Genomic DNA, 21,197 nt, shown 5'->3' on the forward strand with positions numbered 1-21,197 from the left:
CAGATGAGAGGGCTGCAAAAGCCAGAAGAGCCCTGGGCAAAGTCTATCAGGTTCCACAGGTGGAAAACAACCACCTTCACTGCCGTCACTCCAGCTTATTCCAGCTAATCATGAGGTCTGCAGGTCATATATCCTGCTGGTGTCAGAAAAGTGGGTTAGTCAGGTGAGACAAGCAGCACTATTTATAAAGGCCATTAACAAAGATTTTACACAACATTAATTCTGACTTCTGAGTCAGTGGTGTGCAGTTTAAGCTTTAAAAATGTCACTATAAAGCTTTAAATATGGTGTTTTTTTAATCATGCCATTGATCTTATTGTCCCAAAATGCTGCGTTCAGCAGAAATGCCGCCTGTAAGTAGCTCCTCAACTTTCATTTGGAAGAAATTAAAACAAATTGTGGTTTGTGGTCAGACAGCTCCAGAGACAGCAGCAACAACATAAAAATAAACTGTTCGGAAAAACATTTAGCTTTCTCTTTGTGAAGTTTCCATCATTAAAGTGTTTTGTGGCTGTCCAAAGTCACACATCATGTTCAAGTCCCACTAACTTGTTTTATACTTAATACCAGTCTGGTATCAAAACATCTGTTAATATGAGTTGTTTACCAAGAAAAAACTTAAGTAAAATACCTGAGTGACTAAATAGTAACTGCAGGGGTTCGAAAAGTCTAGTTAAACAGAACTAGTTAAACATTATGTAAAAGTTATTTATTTGCTTTCTTTCTGTGTCACATGAGAAGAGTGAAGCCACTCTCATGTCTCTGCGCTAAAAGCTGCTTAGCTTAGAAGAAAGATTTTAAACAGCGTTACTGGCTCTGTCTGAAAGTAACAAAATCTGCCTAAAAGCATCCCTAAAGCCCATTCATTAATGTTACATCTTATATTTTTGAAGACTGATAACTTAATAAAGTAGTGACCTTTTTTTTAAGGCTTCAGCTAAGTAGGGCTGCATCTGATAATTATTTTCATTAATGATGATTCTCTTCTTCATGAATCAATTAAACATTTGATCTGTAGAGACATCAGAAACACTCTGTAAATGCTCTGTGAGACTTTACTTTAAGCTAAATGCTAACATTGGCTTGTTATCATTCTAAGAGTGATTATGCTAACAAGCTTACGTTTAGCTAGCAGGTGATGTTTACCATGTTTACCAACTTAGTTTAGTATGTTGACAAGCTATCATTAGCTTATTTTGAGCCACACCACTCGTATGTTAGCATGCTCACAATGACAATACCAGTATGTTGATATTTATATAGTACAATGTTGACCAAAGTCAGCATGCTAATGTTGCTAATTTAGAGCCATTCCAGTACTGTGGCTAAAAGTGAACCCAGCTGCTCAAATGTTTGTCCGGTTATTTTGTTTGAGATATGATAATATAGGCTCTTGACCTTAATGATTAATCAATTCAGCTGACATTTCAATAATTAAAAAAAAAAAAAAATCAGCATCCTCAATAGCCACACAACCAATGATACATAAAAGAATAGCGGTGAAATTGTATGATGTCTCTATGAAATCTGCACTCATGATTGTTCAAAACAGGAGGCTCAGATGAAGGAAGTCCTGACTTCTTACACACATAAACCCAAAACCAGTTGGATTTGGAGGATTATAGTAACTGTATCTGAGATAAAGCAAAAGTCCTGTTTTCTCTCAACTTCCTGCAAGGAAATGGAGAGTTTGGGTTTCAGCTGGGAGACCTAAAGCATGCACTGAGGGCGCTGCTGGAATTTAAGGTTTTGTTTGTGCATATAAAAGTTAATGCTGGCTATAACTTGAATAGACAAAAGGGTTTAGCACGAGGATGAACATGAAAGCTGGCGGTGAGCTCCAGCGGGAGATAAGTGGGGAGTTCAGTGGAGGCTCCTCGATGGTATCTGAATCAATGACAGAAGTCTGTTTGGAGTGTTGATGTGCCTCAGACTTGTGCTCTCCGAAGCGCTTGTGCTTTTGATTTTGTTTGTTTAGTGTATCTCCACAGCCTTGCCCGCCACAACGGCAAACACATGGAGGTTTGTTTAGGAGTCTCTCAGTTAGTCTACACAGAGCAGGCTTCAAGGTAGCTCTGGTTCTGGTTTGAGAGGCTGACAGTGTGTCCTCCGTGTGTGGCCTGCAGGCTGGTCGCTGTCGCCTGAAAAATACACCTCCGCTCTGCACGGTGAGATTAAACCTGAGGGATTTGTACTTCTCACCGTCTGCCTGTCAGGAGCTGTGCGTGGAGTGACGAAGCATGTTGTGACGGCCGTCCTCGTGGTATCAGCTGGATGAATGGACGGCCGTTTAATCTGCGCCTGAAAAGAAGATTTGAGGACATGGAAGAGAGAGGGCAATTAGAGGGGAGAGGGATTTAGAGGTGAGTCTGACTCTGTGTCACCTGTAGAGGGGCGAATGAGTTTCCAAGCGCATTGTGATAATGTTGTCTGGCAGTAAATTTGAGGTGATTTGAGCGCAATCATCATGTCTGCAGCGGAGCAGCCGACCAGACAGAAGGAGGCAATGAAATTTTAATGAGGTGATTGTATTATACTGTATGCGTTCCAGTCTTAAGCTGCTCCCCTGTGACATCCCAACACGACGTGGAAACACTGTTTATCTGAGTCTCACCCTGGATGTTCACCGACTCGCCTGTGAACTGTGGTCAGAGAGCTGTTACACACAAACACTCCTGGTGAACTTGTTTTTAAAGAGGTTTGTGAGGTGCAAGTTCCCACAGGCAGAATACACGTACTGATTTACCTATCATTTTTACAATTATTAGTAGTGGATAAAATTGAGGAAAAATGGAGCTGAACGTATCGCAAACTATTTAGATAATTTAATAATTGGCTTGCAAATTTCTAAAGAAAAACAACAAAATTCTGAGGTTCCAGCTTCCTAAATTTGAATATTTTCTAGTTTCTTTACTCCTTTATGATATTAAACTGAATATCTTTTGTTGTGGACAAAACAACATATTTGAGGATGTCATTATGGACTTTGGCAAACACTGACATTTTTTTTACAACTTTCTAACATTATTGTTGACCAAACAACGAACTGTTTAGTGAACAGCGAAAAGCGTCAGAGTCACTACCATTGTGGTGCTCCAGCAAATGTTGGGATGCTTCACAAAGTTTAGTTGCAGTCCTAGTTCAAAATCTCAGAAGGTGATGAAAAAGCTCACAATTTTCCACTGTTTTTCTGTCTTCAGATTGGTTGTTTCATCTGATTCAATCCTCACATCCCCCAAACAGCTGTTTTAGTCATATATGTCAATCAGTCAATCAATCAATCAGTCGTTTCGTCAAAAAATTTATAAATGCCAGCAAGAGCCTACAGCTACACCAGCACCTCCATGACAGTTTAGATTAAGCAAAATGCCAACATTTGCATGCTAACATGCTCACAATGACAAGCCAGTGAGTAATTAGAAGGGAATACTAATCAATTAATTACCTAAATAATTAACATCAGATTGATGTGGTGCTCATATGTCGCCAAATCTTCTGGTGTAATGTTTGGTATAGCATAAACAATAATAAGCTAGTTAGCATTTGTTTAACTTAGAGCTGACTGTTTAGCAGGCAGCCCATTTGTGTCGTTAAAAATAAGAAACATTTACTGGACCCACCTTCTCAATGTGACTTTATACAGCTTTTATTTGTGATTGTAAAATTTAATTTCTAACACTGATGTTTTGACTGGCATCCTGTAATCTGTAATATCGTATTTGCTATTTTCTGACATTTCAGTTAGACTAAGCAGTTAACTAAAACACCCTAGCAATAGATTAATGAGTAATGTTCTCACAGTCCTATTTGAGATATTTTGTCTCCTCTAGTAAGTCCTCACTGGTCAGATAAATTGTCAGGCAGGGAGGATGGATGGAATTGAACCCAAGCGGTGCTATACATCAGCCCTACCTTTCATCGCTAATGTGCTGTCACAAAGCGGCAGTGAGCTCGAGTCGAGAGCGACCAAGAGAATCGCGCGGTATTATCACTAGTAGGCCTGAACACATGAATGTGTGGCTGCGGGAGCTTCTCTGCGACCGGAGGACGAATCATCCTGACAGTCTGTGACTCGGCTCTTTTCGCCTGTCTGCCTCCCTGTGTGTCAGATCAGGGCCTGAGCTGGATGAGGCCTCTGGCTGTCCCCTGCCTGCCTCACCCCTGTCCAGAGAGGAGGCCTGTCGCTTCCCATCTCCTCTACGGTTGTGGGACAGGCAGCGCTCTCTGTACTGATTCCTTGGTGACAGCGATGAGCACTGTAAATGATTTCACACTGCACACGAGATGCTGACTGGGCTCCCCCAGCCTCTAATCGATTGACCCTCTTTTACAGCCCGTTGTGCCTTGTTAATTGGTCTCCAGCTCCCTGCTGACACAGTGACCCTAATGGAGGAGAATTACTGCTGTCTCGTCATGCATTAACCTCCCTTCTCCTCCTTCTCCTCCTCCTTCTCCTCCTTCGTCCCCCCTTTTCATCAGCGCTGCCTCCCTGTCAGGCCTAACCTCTGCTCCCATCCCCCCCTTGGCTCGCTCTGGTTTCACAGCAGCTGGGTAGACGGGGTGAAGTGCACATGCTCTCCCGTCCTGTCACATGTCCCTGAGTGCCTCTAGGAGCCACGGTCAGGTGACATTGCCAACTAAATTAAAGCAGCAAAAGACAAACACTGTTTGTACACCATTGTTTCTTAATTAGTTTAAGCATGATTTAGGCATGGCTGGAGTGAGGAGAAGCCTCTGCGCGCGAGGTCAGTTGGAGCTTTAGGGCTTCTGACTTTTGCACAAAACACACTCGTGCATCTTTTTTTTTGTCTGGAGATATATGCATAGATTATCATTGCCTATCACAGGTTCCCAAAATCCTCAGGTGACATCTTTAAATGTCATTTCTTTGCTGTCAGTGAAACCACGTGTGATGCGGAAACAGCCGTGAGGCTCCAGACAACCCTTAACACCATCAACGTCTCGGCATCAGCCACCGACTGCCTTTACTGTGTGTGTGTGTGTGTGTGTGTGTGTGTGTGTTTTTTTTAAAGTAACCTTTGAGTGTCTCGATGTGTTTGCCGTGCAGCTGTGAGTCTCGATGCCATGTAGCAGCTCACCCCTCATGGCTGCTGCCTCCATTATTTACAAGTGTGAATATTTCATGATGACATCAGGGTTGGGACTCAGGGAGAGGGCTGCCCTAACGAGCCGTGGCACTCGCTCATTTGGCCCTAAAACGGGTTGGAGAGTGCTCCTCTGTGGCGCCACAAAAACTGCACCGGGGGGCCTGTAGTAAAACAAGAGTTCAAGTCTTGTTTGGGGTTTGGAGAAAAGTGAGGAAAGGGGTCACAAACTTGTCTCGCTGTTGCACCAGCAGATCAGCAAATCTTCTGTTTTTAACCTGAGGAAGAGCCTCGAGCATAAAGGCGATGTTTTCTGTGGTTTATTCAGACACAAACAGATGCCTGTTGAAACAAGCATCTTGTTATTTAGGCTGCAATACAAGAGCACAAAATTTTCCACTATATGCTGCAGGAGAAATAGCAAAAAGAGCTAAAAAGTGGAGCCCACAATTCTCTTTTTATGTATTATAAATAAACAAACTCAGCTCCAATTTGTAACTTTGTCCGCTGTGGTAGTATAAATCTGTGCAGACATATCCTCTGAGGGGGAGAAGATAGAAGAGTCAGTGTCTTTAAAGTCAACGGCTCACAGATCAGACTTCATTGTGCATGTGAGTGTGTGTTTGTATGTCATCCAGTGTGATGAGTCAAAGAACTCCTCAGATTAAAACTGCGTTTGAAGAGCCAAAGTAAAACTCAAAGCAGTGCAGCACTGCTGTCAAAGAAGAGCTTTTTAGCTCTGGCTGGGGGTCAGAGTCATCAATCTCACTCGACGTGATTTCAAAATGACTAATTGTCCTTGTGGAGATGTTTCTGAACTTGTTTTTTCTGCAGTCGTCTTTTAATCTGAGTGATTGCAATTATAACAAATCTGTTCTTCTGTTTTGTTGCAGTGAGGGAGTCTTCAAGTGTCCAGAGGATCAGCTGCCATTAGACTATGCCAAGGTATGACAAACACTCTGACACAACACGTTTTATCCACACCTGAGGCCTGCAATCAAAACTCACTAAAGCTAACAAATGCAGTCATGCTACGCAATCACACAGAGTTGGTTGTATATACAGGGTTTGCAAACCTAGCTATGAGCGCATTCACATTAATGGGTCGATGTTGACAACAGATGACCACTAGCAAACAAGTACAGGTCAAGAACCGCATATTTCTCAGTAGAAGAACCGAGCTAGAATCCTAAACCAATATGGGGAGGTAGAATTATGATACAGGCTTAAAACAAAACAGCTGTTGTTGCCAAAGTAAGAAGGAAAGCTGGTGATAAACTGCAAACTGTACAAATCCATAAATTAATAGTCTCATCAATATCAGTGCGCCATCATTACGACACAAGTAGATGTGATTATGATTGCAATAGTGCAAAAATTGGGTAGATGTGTCTTAATTTAATTATTGTTTTGCATCACATGATTATATTATTAAATTCCAGAAGATGTTCTTTGGTATTATTGAATAAAAGTAAACAGAATAAGAATAAAAGTTTTATTGATGAAGTGGTAAATTCAGTCATCTCATGTTCAGTCTCAGGCAATTTTAACCTCTTTCTTCTTCTCCCAATGGCAATGCTAACAAGCTAGTTCTTGCTACCAGGTAATATTTACTCATTAGCTTATTTAGTGCAAAGCCCTTATCATGCTAACCTACTCTCTATGACAGTGTAATATGCAGATGTTGACCAGTTAATGCTAATGTTAGCTTAACAACCTAGTACACTTTAAAAAGACTAAGAGTCTACAGTTACACAAGCAGCTCTGTGAGTCTTTTCTGTGAGCTAAATGCTAATTAGTTAATGTTTACATATTCTACCCATCTTAATAGTGCATGTTAGCATGCTAAAATTGGCTAATTTAGAGCCAAACTGTAGCATGGTAACCTGGTTATTATAACAATACACTAAACTTAACTTAAATTTAGCAGTTTTAATGTGGATTTTAGTTTGAGCTAAATTCTGATTAGGTGATGTTTGCCATGTTGTGTCCATCTGAATTTAGCATGTTGGCGGGCTGATTTTACACACACTTTTTATTTACATCATAGCATGCTAACATTTGCTACTGAACACAAAGTACAGACTGATTGGAAGGCATTTGGTCATCATAGCCTGGTTAAAAATGCTAAAATAATTGGAAAACTAAAACACTTTAAAGGTACAACAGAAAATAAAGCAGCAAACCAATGAAGAGCATTAAAAATAAAACCAGCATGGGTTTAAAACATAACACAAAACGTATTGTTGACATTTTTTTTATATATCTGGCAGAAATAAAAGAAAAATAGTAAACATGCAGGTCCTTCAAAATGTAAATAAACTTCGGTGCATCGGTCTAATCCGGGGAAAAATGCAAAGCAGAGCTAAGCGGCTGCATTTGATCTAGATGCAATTCAGTTATAAGATGCAAATTTTCAGGAAAAACAAAAGCAGTGGATTTCTGGAAAACATAAAGGCAGTAATCCTGACCTTAACCCAAAGTTAGAGGTTGCATTTCATTTCATTACAGTGGATAAATTGTTAAAGCCATGATGTTTTTTCCCTAAATAAATCTCTCTGCCTGTCCAGAAGAAGAAAGAAATTTCAGCTGAACTCTAAATGCAGTTAATCAGATTGTGCTCAGGGGAGGGGGGCAGGGAGGGAGATAATGACTAACTGTATTCAGAGTCAGAGGATGTCGCTTTGCACGTGATCCCTCAGTGCAAAGCCAGAAACTGCAACAGAAGGATAACAGACAAGAAAGGATCATCTTTTTTTCTCTCTGTGCAGCTTTTGGCCTCAATTGCAGGCACATATATGTATTTTTTCCATGCAGTTTGTTAGCTTTGGCCTGCATTAGTCATTAAAACATAACAAGCAGCGGCCTGCTGCAGGGTCGGTCATTATGGAGACCTTGTTTAAACAAACAGAAAAAGTAGAGGTTTGGAAAACGGTGATGTTATATAAACGCTTGTGTAATCATCATATAGGTTTAATGAAGCACTGGAGCAAAATGATGACAGCGAGGAATAAGATGATTTTAACAACATTAAAGCTACTTAAATGGAAAGGAAAGGGGGAAAGATGTATGTTCAGGGGTTAACCAGAGCTGCAGCAGTGCAGGTCTGCATGCTGTGCTGAGAGCGATGAAGGCGCCTGTAATAGCAGGGACTCCCCATGGGAAGGATGTGCTCATGGCACACCTGTCAGACGTTGTTATTTACCAAGGCTCCCAGTCGCCTGCAAATTACCCCATCTTGGTGGTCTCCTGTCAGGGTTATCGTAATGCTCGCAGCACAGCGTCCTCAGAAAATAAAAAACAAAACATGCACAAACACAACCTTGCTCACATAGAACAGTGTTGCAGTCATTCCAGGATAGTGCTGCTGCTGCTGTAGCAGTAGTGTGAGGCCGACAATTGCTGCAGCAGACAGAATAAACCCCCAAGTTGGAGCTCCAAAGAGCTTAACCCCACTGATCTGCCTGGGACTCTGTTATTAAAAGGTCATTATTGCCGTCGCCCTGCAGATTCCAAGACTAGAACAATGAAAGAGTTTTTAGTTTGCTTTAGAGGATTTTTTTCTTCTTTGTTTCTCCTCAGAGAATGCGATTATGGCAGCGAAATACCATCTGCTGCTTCTGTAGAAGTGGAGAGCAGCACTTTCCTTCACATCAGTACAGCACATTTAGCATACATGCATTGATTTGGACTGATGGTGCTTCTGTCTTCTAAGAAGCACTGAATTAGATAAGCAGAAGAGTTTTATTATAGATGATGGCTCCCGTGTTTCTGTGCAGTTATTTGTTTAGAGGGCTGTTGTGACATTTTGAGGAAGTGCCTTTTCTTGTTTGACCAGTGCTCTGCTCGTGTGACAGCGTGGGGGATGGAGATGCAGAGCAGAGCTGTAAATCCTCAGGACAGTGTACTGTAGGGAAGGATTTGGGGTGTTTGGGCAGAAAACTGACTCATCCTTATCGCTCAATGACCGAGGATAAATAAATCTTTTCCTCTGCTCCACGTCTCTCTGCCTCCGTCTCTCTCAAAGGTCCCATAAACCCATAAACTTACTTATAATCACTGTAGTGGCAGACTCGACTCACTGCTGCGGTTTCATGAGGGCTTTTTCCTGTCGCTGAACATTTACCCTTTTGGAAAATGTACTTATTTGCATTTCTTTCCATATTGGTTTCAGCTCTGTGTGGCTGGAAACAACTAGAAAGTAATTTCAAAGAAGCAGTTGACTTATTTACATGGCATTTATGTTTTTTATGTACAACTACCTAAATAAATCGAGAGTAAGCAGTATTTTTTTTTTTTTTGCTTCAGACATCTCGCAGTCACGACATTCATGTGGCATAGTGATGCTGGTTATCTATATATATTAGGGATTGAAACTCGCTGTGTAAATACTGACATTCAAATATTTTTGACTAACTCCCTAAGAGTCAGCAAAATGGAAATTAATGAGCTTGTGCAGAAAACTTTATTAAATTCTCTTTGAAAGTCCATCAAGCTTTCCTGCTGTCTATGGCTCTTTAGTTCCTACTGTTTTAAATCGGCTCACAAATACTCTTCTAAAAACTAATTAATTTCCTACAACAGGTGGACTCATTTGTTGGGAACTATCTTTGGCTGCGGATTAATATACGTTTTGTGTTGTAGTTGTATCCACAGCAGCAGGACCGTGGATGTAGGATTGATTTAAAATAACTACACTGCTTATGTTTCTTGTAGCGAAAAAAGTTCCATTCAGTAGCTTTATTATAGAAAAATAAAGGTTTTTGTTGCTGGAATAGGCTAAATTACGCTCTGGCTGCACACTGCCAATATTGGTTTTGATCTTGGTGATAGTAATAAAAAAGACAAACATCACTAAGCTGATCCTTTAAGCATTTCTTTATTTAGTAGAGTATTTATGTACTACAATTCCCCAGCAGGGCTGGTTTAGCAGTGAAGCGTATTAAACTAGTTTGTAAATACTGACAGCTACAGATGACCCTGTTATTCTGTCTCAAGGGTGTTAAAGGAGAATGTCGTGGGCTTTATTCCTTTTCACATAATTTAATCGAGTTTCAAAAGACTTCAGCTTATCTAAAAGATAATTCAGACAGATGTTTTCAGATTCAGATGATTTAGCTGGATGAGGGGTGGATGTAACAGGCTCCCTGACTCTGCTGCCCTGACCTCCTCCTGCTTCTCCTTCAGATCTACCCAGACCCAGAGCTGGAGCAGCAGATCCTGGCGCTGCCCATCCGCTGCATCCACAGCGAGGAGGGCTGCCGCTGGACCGGCCAGATGAAGCAGCTGCAGGTGAAAAGCTTTTTATATCTCCTCTCTCGTACCTGCCGCCTCCCCCCTCCCAGCCCCTCACCTGGCTCAGCGCCCGACATGTGGGTGAGTCTGACATTTCGTCTCGTCTCCCCCAGGGCCACTTCTCCACCTGCGCCTTCAACGTGATCCCCTGCCCCAATCGCTGCTCCGTCAAGCTGACACGCCGCGACTTGCCCGACCACCTGCAGCACGACTGCCCCAAGCGCAAGGTGAAGTGTGAATTTTGTGGCAGCGAGTTCACCGGTGAAGCCTACGAGGTAAACACGCCAAACCCGTTCCTTTTTCCTGCTACAGCGCAGCGGGAGCTTGACGTAAACAAGCCAATGTGACGACTCATGATTTCCGTGGTTATGTGAAAGGCGCCTTTGAGAGAAAGCAGCAGGAAAAACTAATGCACACGCGTGTCAGAGAGTGTTTTTAAAATGGCACGTGTGCTGGTAGAAGGAAAGAACCTTTGACTGCGTCTTTCATACTGAAAGTGTTTTCCTCAGTGAGCGAGCTAAAGGTACCTCAGGCTCCTCACTAACACCTCTGTCATTCCTGCCAGGCTGCCCCTCCTCTGTTTACTCTCCCCTCTGCACACGCTAACAGGGGCATTAATCCACCTTTTCACATTATGTTTGTCTCGATTCATTCGTAAGAACTGTGTTTGCTGAAACTGGCTTTGGGCTGTTTAATTTGTGCTCAGTTTAACCTCACAACACTCTAACTGTACATTTGTTCAAACCTAAATTAAATTTAGGTTGTGAAAAATCACTTAGGCCTTTGAAATAACAAACTAAATTGGTACACTATATTATTCACATCAAGTAAATGTCTTCATTTACAGGCACCAAAAAATATTGTTTCCTTGTCTGAAAAAAAATCCCAAAATTCATCCAAAAAAATTCCCCAAATTTGGCAAGAAAATTCTTGTAAACATTTCCCAAAAATGAGTAAAAGTTTTCCAAAAAATCTTTAAAATATCTAAAGTGATTCCATATATATCAGTAAAACTTCAAATATTTTCTTTAAGAACATTCACATTTTGGTAGATTTTTTTCGTGAATGTTCTTAAGAAACATTTTTAACATTTCTATTTTTCCCCACCAAAAAATGTTCAAAGAATTCCCAAAAATGTTGAAAATGTGGACATCAAAAGTTTCACAGTGAAAATACATATTTTTATTTTCACATTTTCAAACTTTAACATGCGTCAATTTTGGCCCACAGGACAACACGAGAGTTAAAAAGTAAATAGAACTATAATGTTGACACAAGACTGAAAAGATTTAACATTCTGTTCGAGATACTTTTACATATAATCAGTAAACATCTAATCACGGGATATTTGAGCAGGAGTTGACAGAATAATATCACCTCAAAGCCCCTTGAGTATCTAATGAACAGCTCCTAAACGGGCCTTCAGGTGCAGATGTGTTCTTTCCTTGCGTATATATTCTGCTTGAGGAAAAGCAGCATCAATTTTTTAATTAAAGTGGACTGACTTTATCTTCCTGCTCTGAACTGTAAACTTGTGTTTCCTTGTCCACACCAGAACCACCAGGGTGTGTGTCCTCAGGAGAGCGTTTACTGTGAGAACAAGTGTGGAGCGAGGATGATGCGCCGGCTGCTGTCCCAGCACAGCATGGCCGAGTGTCCCAAACGCACGCAGCCCTGCAAGTACTGCGGCAAGGAGTTCGTCTTCGACACAATCCAGGTCAGTTTATAATCAGAAGCTCTCGTTTTCCACCAAAATTCCTTCTTATTAGTGAAACTGCTCCATTGTAATCAGGTTCATGACATTCGTCCTCCAAAGTTTCAAGCCTCAGCAAACATAACCTGCTGTAGCTGGAGGTTGTTTCCATTCGTGGCGTCTCTGTCTTGTGGCAGCTGAATGTGAGGCTGAGCTGCTGTTTTGCTGTCTGGGCTTTTAATGTGAAGGCACCTGCTGCTGCACACATCTGGCCAGAGGCTGAGCAGCCAGTGTCACTTTCCCCTCCCCCATAGTTTGAATCAAGATGTAATAACCCAACCTTGGTGGCGGCACAAACAACAGCTGCAGAGCTACTCTTTCAGTCACTCCTTGTATGAGGATTCTTTTTGGCCCCTTATGTGCACCATGTAGCTGGTTTTATTTAGGCAGGAGACATTTTTGCACATTTTGTCCAAATCTAGGTTATTGTAGAGCAGCTATTTTAATAATGCAATAATGATTTAAGCAATTTTTAAAATCAAAAATGCAGAAGAATTCCTGTTTTCAAGTCCTCAAGTATGAAGATGTTCTGCTTTCCCTGCTTATCTGGAGTTTTAAACTGGCCATTTGACAAAATAGTCCATTAAATGCACATTTTTTTGTCATTTCATAGATTCAACTAATAGTTAATTCCTCAAAAATAGATCAGTCTGGTTTGTGAAACCTCAAATATGGATAAAAATGCTCCTTCACTTTCCAGACTCCTCTTCAAATAGCCACATTTGCTCAGCCAGTGGTCAACAACCCACAGATTTTCAGTTTAATATGAGGTAAAAAGCAACAAACCGTTCCATTGAGTGGGAATAATGACTAAAACTGACTTATTTTCTCTGGCTTCGGAACACGTGATTATTTGTCTTCTGTTCTTCTGCTCTATTTCCGCTGCCTCTTTTTTTTTTTTTTTTTTTTAAACCCGCATGTATTTTTTTGAACTTTCAAGGACGTTTTTCCTGGTATGGCCATTAATTTGCATCCCTGCTGTTTGGTCTGTGCTCTTATCACTCATGCCGTCCTCCACAGAACCACCAGTACCACTGCCCTCGCTTCCCTGTCCAGTGCCCAAACCAGTGCGGCACGCCCAACATCGCCCGGGAGGACCTGGCCAACCACGTGAAGGACAACTGTGGCAGCGCTCTCGTTCTCTGCCCCTTCAAAGACGCCGGCTGCAAACACAGGGTACGACTGAGAAGATTTGTTTTCCTGTTAACTCGTTCTTTGTGGTTTATTTAATCATATCTTGTCTTTGGTCACTCCATCCAAACTTGTGAATTCCCTCTTTTCAGCGCACAGTTCTGTGTCTGTAGGGCCTGTTTTAATGAGAGCAACACATCTACATTCCCACAGCACATTTCTGTCTATTTTTAAAGCTCGCATCAATTTGTGGAAATGCGGACTCGCTCGAGGAAGAGCAACAGATGAGCTTCAAACTCTGTGCTGTCTGTCGGCTCAGCTTTCAGACCTACGGAGCATCTGAAAAGCTTGATGTGTAATATTTACAGATGGCCCGATGGAAAGCAAAAACATGTTTCCGCAACAGCAGAGTGACGATTCATTTTAACAGTCCAGGTGTCCCCGTATTCATCACTTTCAATATTTATTATTTTATTATTGACTAAGGTGCGTGTACGAGATAAAAACACTAATATGTAGACAGTTTAATGTGTCTCTTGTTGTACAAAACAAACTTGAGAAGCTAGAATATGGCAAAGAGCTTTTTAGAATTGTTTCCAACATGTGGGTTTCCCTTTTTTTCATAGATCTTTCAGAACAGCTTTATTTTCACTTTTCACTGCATGTAAAACCTCCATACTTTAAAGTGATGCTATACAGTCAGATTGATGGGTTTTTTTTTAGTAGTTTTGTATTTTCTTTTTATCATCAACGCAGCCATTTTTCATTTTATTCAACTTTTAAAGAAAACTCAGTATGGCGTTATTGATTTCTAAGTTTCTATTTCTATTAGAATTAACAGTTTCACAACTTTTATGCATCAAATCACAACATATGCCATCTTATAGCACTTCACATAATAATAAGAAGATCTCACACATTTTAAACTGAGAAACCCAACACGTCCAAAATTGTTAGGACTTACTGTTTCTGCGGTTTCTTCGTTTAAGGAAAAAAAGTTTAACACAAAAATGAAGCAATATAGATGTAAAAGTGTATAAATCCAAGTCCAAGAAGTTTTGTGAAATATTCAGTTTGTATCTTTGTGTTACTTTATATAACAAATCCGTATGTATAAGACATCCTTGTCCTTTCTCACTGTGCAGAATCTTACATAATTTATCTCTGCTGCTCTCCTCAGTGCCCCAAATTGGCCATCGGTCGTCACCTGGAAGACACCACTAAATCCCACCTGACTATGATGTGTAACCTGGTGGGCCGCCAACGGCAGGAGATCCTGGAGCTGCGGAGGGAGATGGAGGAGCTGTCCGTCAGCCACGATGGCGTCCTCATCTGGAAGCTCAACGACTACTCCCGCAAGCTCCAGGAGGCCAAACTGCGAAGCAACCACGAGTTCTTCAGCCCACCCTTCTACACTCACCGCTACGGCTACAAGCTGCAGGTGTCGGCCTTCCTGAACGGTAACGGCAGCGGCGAAGGTTCTCACCTGTCCGTCTACATCCGAGTGCTGCCCGGCGAGTACGACAACCTGCTGGAGTGGCCCTTCTCCTACAAGGTGACCTTCTCCATCCTGGACCAGAGCGATCCGTCGCTTTCCAAACCGCAGCACATCACGGAGACCTTCAACCCCGACCCCAACTGGAAGAACTTCCAGAAGCCCTGCAGCAGCCGCAACTCGCTGGACGAGAGCACCCTGGGCTTCGGCTACCCCAAGTTCATCTCGCACGAGGAGATCAAGAAGAGGAACTACATCCGAGACAACTGCATCTTCATCAAGGCTTCTATAGAGATTCCCCAGAAGATAATGGCTTAAGATCTGACCTTTGCTTTGTGTTTATGAAGGAGACAGATGGGCTAAAGACTGGACCTGAAGACTTAACCTTGAAAACTTCGACACACTTTCCCTTTAGATACTTTCTGCCCTTACAGACTCTCCACCACGGAGCTTGAAGTGAGTCTGTTAGGCTGTGCGAGTCGACTCGGAGGACCTCGATGCATCACAGAGGAGATGGTGTTTGGTCTGCAGAGCCATCACTCTCTGGTGTTTGTTTTTATTAATTTTTTCTATCTGTTTGTTGACCTTTTATCACAGTCTACAACAAAAAGCCTTTGAAATCAAACAGTGCCTAGAGAGTTTATCTTAAGTTATACTTTTGTTGTTATTGTTTCCGCAGTACAGATGTTAAAGATTATGGATAAGATATAAAAATAAGGGTGAAGGGCTTTGCTAAGCCGCTGCACTTGGAGTAGATAAAGAAGGCTAGAAGCTGTTTGGGGATGTCCTGCTTTATCTGGGATGATCTAAAGAAGAGGGAGCTCAGCAGACTCAAGCTCAAGCCCAACTGCCTTTTGTTTACATGCTCATACAGTATACTGATCCCTTAAACAAATACACAATCCCAGTAAGAACTACATGTGAGGTTTGTGTACACAAAAACAAACAAATCTGTGTTTTCAGGTGAGAAACTAGCAGCTCAGATATTGGTCATTTTCATGTTTTAATGGAATCGATTGGTTTTTGGTGGGAGAATCAACCACTCTGGTGTCATTTTACCAAATATGAAACTATAGTCAGCAGCTGGTCAGCTTAGCATAAAGGTTGCAAAATCTACCTAGAAGCAGCTGTAAAAGCTAATAAACAATCATGCAAGTTATTGGTTCAGTCTGTACTGAAACCTTCAAACGGAGCCAGGCTAGCTGTTTTCGAGTTTTAATGCTAAGCTAACTACCTTCCAGCATTAGCTTTAAATGAACCAGAAAGATATGCAAGTGGTATCAGCCCCAGTACAGCTTTCTGGCTTTTAAAACCACACAAAAACAGTCACGCTAAACCAAGGCTGCTTTTTAAAAGAAAGTTTTTCACCTGCTAACATTGACGTTACAAATCTGTGTCTTCTTCCCATCGCAGAAACTGTCTGTGCTCGTCCGTAGGTTAAATTAGCTTCGGGAGCGCACCGATGTACCAAACACACTTCATAGTGACCCTGGGAGGCTTCATATCTACTGTGGAGTCCACCAGTAAGATAAAGAAAGCACCTTTTGTTGGTTTTCGGATGAGCAGAGCAGACAAAGAGGCCAGTTGATGGAGTAAACGTGCATTTAATAGTGAAGGAAAAGCCATGTGGCCTTTTTATAACATTATGTCTTCGCATGAGGGTTTTAGGGGAGAGCAGGGCAACATAAACACATGCATGCTTCATGTTCTACCACCTGGATCACATTTTTTTGTACTGTAACCTGTGTTCTTGAAATCCTCTCCCGTTGATGGCTGTTTTTGTCTCTTTTTTTTTTTTTTGGACCGTTTGAAAGTTTGACAAATTGTCATGAGAATATTTTTTTTTAGTTTTGTTTTTCTATACGGAAAATGTGAACGCTGTCGGTAATCTAACCTATAAAGACAATGAACACTTGGCTGTGAAGTGTATTGCATAGCCTGGGCCTGGATGGAGGGCCCACGTTTGAAAAGATGGTTTAAAGACACGTATGTGGGTGTCTCGGGACTGGCTTGTTATTATCATGGTCACCATGTCTTCAGCTCGACACACGAAGCGACGATGAGGAGCAGCCCAGCGCTACACCCGTCTCCACCGGAGGACGATCCAATACGCTCATGATGTATGTGAATACTAATGTAAAAATGCAGAAGCACATTCTGTCTTTTTATTATTCTACATGGAAAAAATCCTGATTTCCTGTCATAATACCAGCTGATATTTTACAGTGATTTAAAGAAGCAAGAAGATTAAAAAAAAAACTTTTTGTAAGATTCTGTATTTTTAAAAATACTTAGCTGTTTTATACAAAAACACTTTTCGTTGGAGAGTCGGGGTTGACTTTGGGAATTTTCAGACCCTTTCATCTCTTGGACATTTGGATAATTTGTTTGTCCGTGTGGTTTGAGCCTCACATATTCTGTCTGTATTATTTCCTCTTAAAAGTATTTATTTTAAAGGAGCCGTCATGTGAGTTTGCACAGGCGGTGCAAATGTTTTAATATGTTGATTGATGAGTGCTTGTCAATTTCTTAACTGAAATAAAATACCATATATTATAGTTGGGTTTTTTTTACCTGTTTGTGTTTTGTGCTGCATGAAACAAACTATTGATCACTTTTGCTCACTTTCTTAAAACCTCAGTGCGTCATCTGATAAGATTCATATCATAGCAGCAGATTTGTGTTTGTAACAATGATCTGGGACAAATCCTAGAAAAACGACAACTAAAAACAATATAAAATACATCCTGAAATGGCCTGTGAAAAGGAAAACATGTCTGTTAAATATTTAAAAACTTTGTGTTAATTGTCAACTCTGGTTTGCACTTTAGAAATCACTTTATGTCTAATAGTGCATCAGGTCCATTAAGTGCCTGTTATTTGATGCATAATACATGACTCAGCAGACTTCACTGGATCTGATAGCATAATGCTGCAGAAATGTGTCTATTAAAACGGCACTAAAGCAATTCAGTGCTGTGCTTCTATGAAGTTGTGAGATCTTATGAGAGACATTTAAAAAGCAGAAGTGAAAGTCTGAGTCTTTGTCCTCTCTGTGAGCAGTAGAAAATCAGCAATGACTAACGTGAAGTAGTATATGTTTCTTTGAAATCCCGTTCACCCATTTAGTCATTTAAGCTGTTGCTACACTTGCAGTAAAATGATACCAAAAAGGAAATATCAGTGATAGAAAATAGAGAAGAATTACTGCTTTGTGGTCATATGTCTCCTTAAACTAGTCAAGCTACAGTTCACATCCACGTCTGTCCAGATTTGACCTTTTGGCTACAAAACCTTATCACTCCTCTTAATCAAATGAGACTGTTGTGTGAAGCTGTGTCATGCTGAGCGCATGAATTTGTAGGAGATCACTGTGACCTTTGCCACCAAAATCTAAAGCGTTCATCATAAAGTCCAAGTAAAGATTACTGTGAAATTTGAAGAGATTAAAGAAATTCAAAAGATATCACATTCACAACAAGAAAAGCACTCAGAGAGCAGTATTCTACCAAAACTACTCAGTCATTGTATCATTTCCAACGGATAAGTCCCGATAAGTCTGTGGATTTGTAGTAGGATTGCAATCATGTGATCATCAGCAGGCAGCTGATGTAGCGTTCACTTGTTGTCATAGTTACAGTGACTTTGTGCGCTATCTCACAATGATACAGAAATCTTTAACGATCCAGATTATGAGCTGCATCGCTGCCAAAATCTAATCACTTGGTCCTTGTGTCATTTCTGACCTTTCCTAAAAATTGCATCCAAATCCGTTCGTCAGTTTTTGAGTAATGCTGCGCACAGACAGACAGACAAACGTACGCCGATCGTCACATATCTCCACCGCGTTCCTTGGTGGAGTAAAAATGGGACAGACGGACGATGTAAAGACAGACATCCTCCAGACGCGACTGTCACCGACACAGATACATAAAAGGAGGAACTGGAACCTTTGAATTACAAATAAATCACAGATTTATCTATTAGAAACTCAGGTACGATCCAATTAATTTGAGTAGAACAACGAAACTCAAAGGACCAGGTGTAAAAACATGCTGAATTTTAGTCCCTAATATACCAAAATCCACACATGGTGGATACCTACCCTTTTCAGAATGTAATTTAATTGTCTTTATTTAGCAGTGATGATATAATGCGTAACTGTGTGATGTCTGCCCATCAGGAGCAGTGATTGGCTCTGTAGTATGGGGGTCAAATTACATTAAAACAAGTGTTTATATGAAAAATCTGTGGAGAAGAAACGACTGTAGAAATTTGTGATAATTTCACCACGAGAATTCCCAGAAGATCCACCAGGTCTGATAAGAACAGCTTTTGTTTAAGCTTAAAACATCTTGGAATGACAACCTACAGTGATGTGACTACCTTTTTAGGAATTGAATGTTGGTAATTAGACACACTTTGCTTTGACTCTTACCTTGTTTGCTGCCTTAATGGGAGTTTGATGAGAGTTAGTGCGGTTTAACAGCGTCATACTGGAGTGGTTTAGGTGGTAGAATCAGAATCAGTTGTGTTGTCCAAGTATGTATCCATACAAGGAATGAGACTTTGCTGTTTTCTTTTCTCTCCAAGTACTGATAGAATAGAAAATACATGCATGTAAACAAGAGCAACAGGAGAAAAAAAATAAATGTACAACTATGAATGTGTCAAAGAGCATGTTTACAGAACACCAGTGCAGATTATTTAGTGCAAAGAGAAGAAGTTTAGCACAAAATGTAATGAATGCAATAAACAGAGTTATTGACACCTTATATACATGATGTAGGGTAAATATGTGAAATAAATATGTGATATACAGAGTGTACAGTGGTTCATAGAGCTGTTCCTGACTCATTTAAATGTCCATCAGAGTGAAACTGTTTCTGCGTGGTTATTTTGGCGCTCAGTGCTGTAGTGGAGGGGAAACATTGGATATTGTGTCCGGGGTGTAATACATCTGCACCAGACTCTTAACTCTGAACATGTGTAAATCCTGGATGCAGGTCGGCTGGCCCTTCAATCCCCAGCAACTAAATGTGCCACTGTCTGTGTGTGAAAGCATTCTGTAGAGTCTAGATAAGGTTAAAAGACACAAATAAGCGCAGATCGACTACCATTTCACATGATTTTGGCCTGAAAAACCTTTAAAGTGTTTCTCTGAATCAGACACTGACCACCAGTGCATTTAAAATGTGCATGTACTTAAAACACCAACTGAATTATTGATGAAATATATTATCTTTATTAATAATAAATGATAGTAAAAGGCTATAAAACTCATCTCTACGTTCACATTTAGCACACTCTCCATCTGTCCTGTTTTATCTGCTCTCAAAAGTTCAAACCTGGCTGCAGTAAGAAGGTTTACTTCTTGGCATCAGTGCTTCAGAAAAAAATCTACTCAGTTTTCTGCGTTATTGGAGCAAACCATGGCTGACCTCCACTCTAAACCGAGCCACTCCTTCTATTCTGGATGTGATTTCCGCGTCTTCACCCACCCAGCGATGTAGGTCAGAGGTCAGCGCTGCTTCTCTGCTGCGTTTCTTTAGGTTTTGCGCTGCTGGAGATGGAGGGAAGTGAAGGAGCAGAGGAACGAGGGCAGAGGAAGTGCGGCAGACACCAGCCCCGCTTTGAAGCACTGCCAGGAGTTTGCATTAGCTCGCAGTTTGGAGGATGTTCAGTGCAGCGGGATTTAGGAAAGGGGAAAATGAGCTTTTAATGTGAAAGTCACTGAGAGGTCCCTCAGGACGACAGTCGCTGCTTTCCACTTACTATACAATAGCTGGCAAACGCCTCCACCAAACCTATAATCTCCACATTTTTCTTTCTTAAAAAGGAAAACAACATCTGTTTTAGGAACCCTGACCGACTTTTTCTTTGCTTCTGTGCCTTTTGAGGATATTGGAGATATCCTTAGTAGAAAACACCCTTTGAATGAGCTTATTTTTCAGTCAAGTGAGAGACTTTATTCACTTCAGGGAGGGGGCCACTCCTCTGTAACACAGAAAGTTAATTGATAGAAGGGTCTAAAAATCAAAAGCCATATGACAGTCTCAGACTTTCCTGGCAAAGGTTTCACAACCAGCAGCCCTGTGCAGCTTCAGGCTGATGCAGAATGAAAATAGTAGCAGCTAATTACATGTTAGAGCTCCATGTTTCCCATGAAGAGCAGAGTCACGTGCAGCTCAGTGTACAGAGCTGCGAAGGGCAATTTGTTTTTTCAAATCGCCCTTCGCTCACTCTGTAAATGATTTCTAGGTACAGTCACGTTCGTTCCCATTCACATCGGTGTCGTTCCTGCCCGGTGAGCTCAGCAAACCTTTGGTCAACATGTGCTAAAAGTGAGATGCCAGCTGGGTTAAAGGAGGAGGAGGAGGTGGTGGCGGTGAAGACAGAGAAGAGCCCAACCCATGAG

The 21,197-nt window shown here is 41.2% G+C and overlaps 1 protein-coding gene across 2 annotated transcripts in view; it reads left to right on the forward strand.

The window, feature by feature from the left end:
• Positions 1–17,337, forward strand: part of traf4a (tnf receptor-associated factor 4a) — a 39,723-nt gene extending 22,386 nt beyond the window's left edge. Inside the window, exons 2-7 of one of the 2 annotated variants that reach the window (XM_022196786.2) lie at positions 5,999–6,050; positions 10,293–10,397; positions 10,514–10,627; positions 11,956–12,117; positions 13,174–13,329; positions 14,465–17,337. In XM_022196786.2, the coding sequence (XP_022052478.1) occupies positions 5,999–6,050; positions 10,293–10,397; positions 10,514–10,627; positions 11,956–12,117; positions 13,174–13,329; positions 14,465–15,097 (1,222 nt within the window). In that variant the 3' untranslated portion in view covers positions 15,098–17,337. Of the gene's footprint in view, positions 1–5,998; positions 6,051–10,292; positions 10,398–10,513; positions 10,676–11,955; positions 12,118–13,173; positions 13,330–14,464 lie in introns of both variants that reach the window. The other variant, XM_022196785.2, reaches the window with a different exon arrangement.
• The last annotated feature ends 3,860 nt before the right edge of the window (positions 17,338–21,197 follow it).

The sequence above is a fragment of the Acanthochromis polyacanthus genome, chromosome 13, assembly GCF_021347895.1.
Source record: "Acanthochromis polyacanthus isolate Apoly-LR-REF ecotype Palm Island chromosome 13, KAUST_Apoly_ChrSc, whole genome shotgun sequence".
Classification (NCBI taxonomy): Eukaryota; Metazoa; Chordata; class Actinopteri; family Pomacentridae; genus Acanthochromis; species Acanthochromis polyacanthus.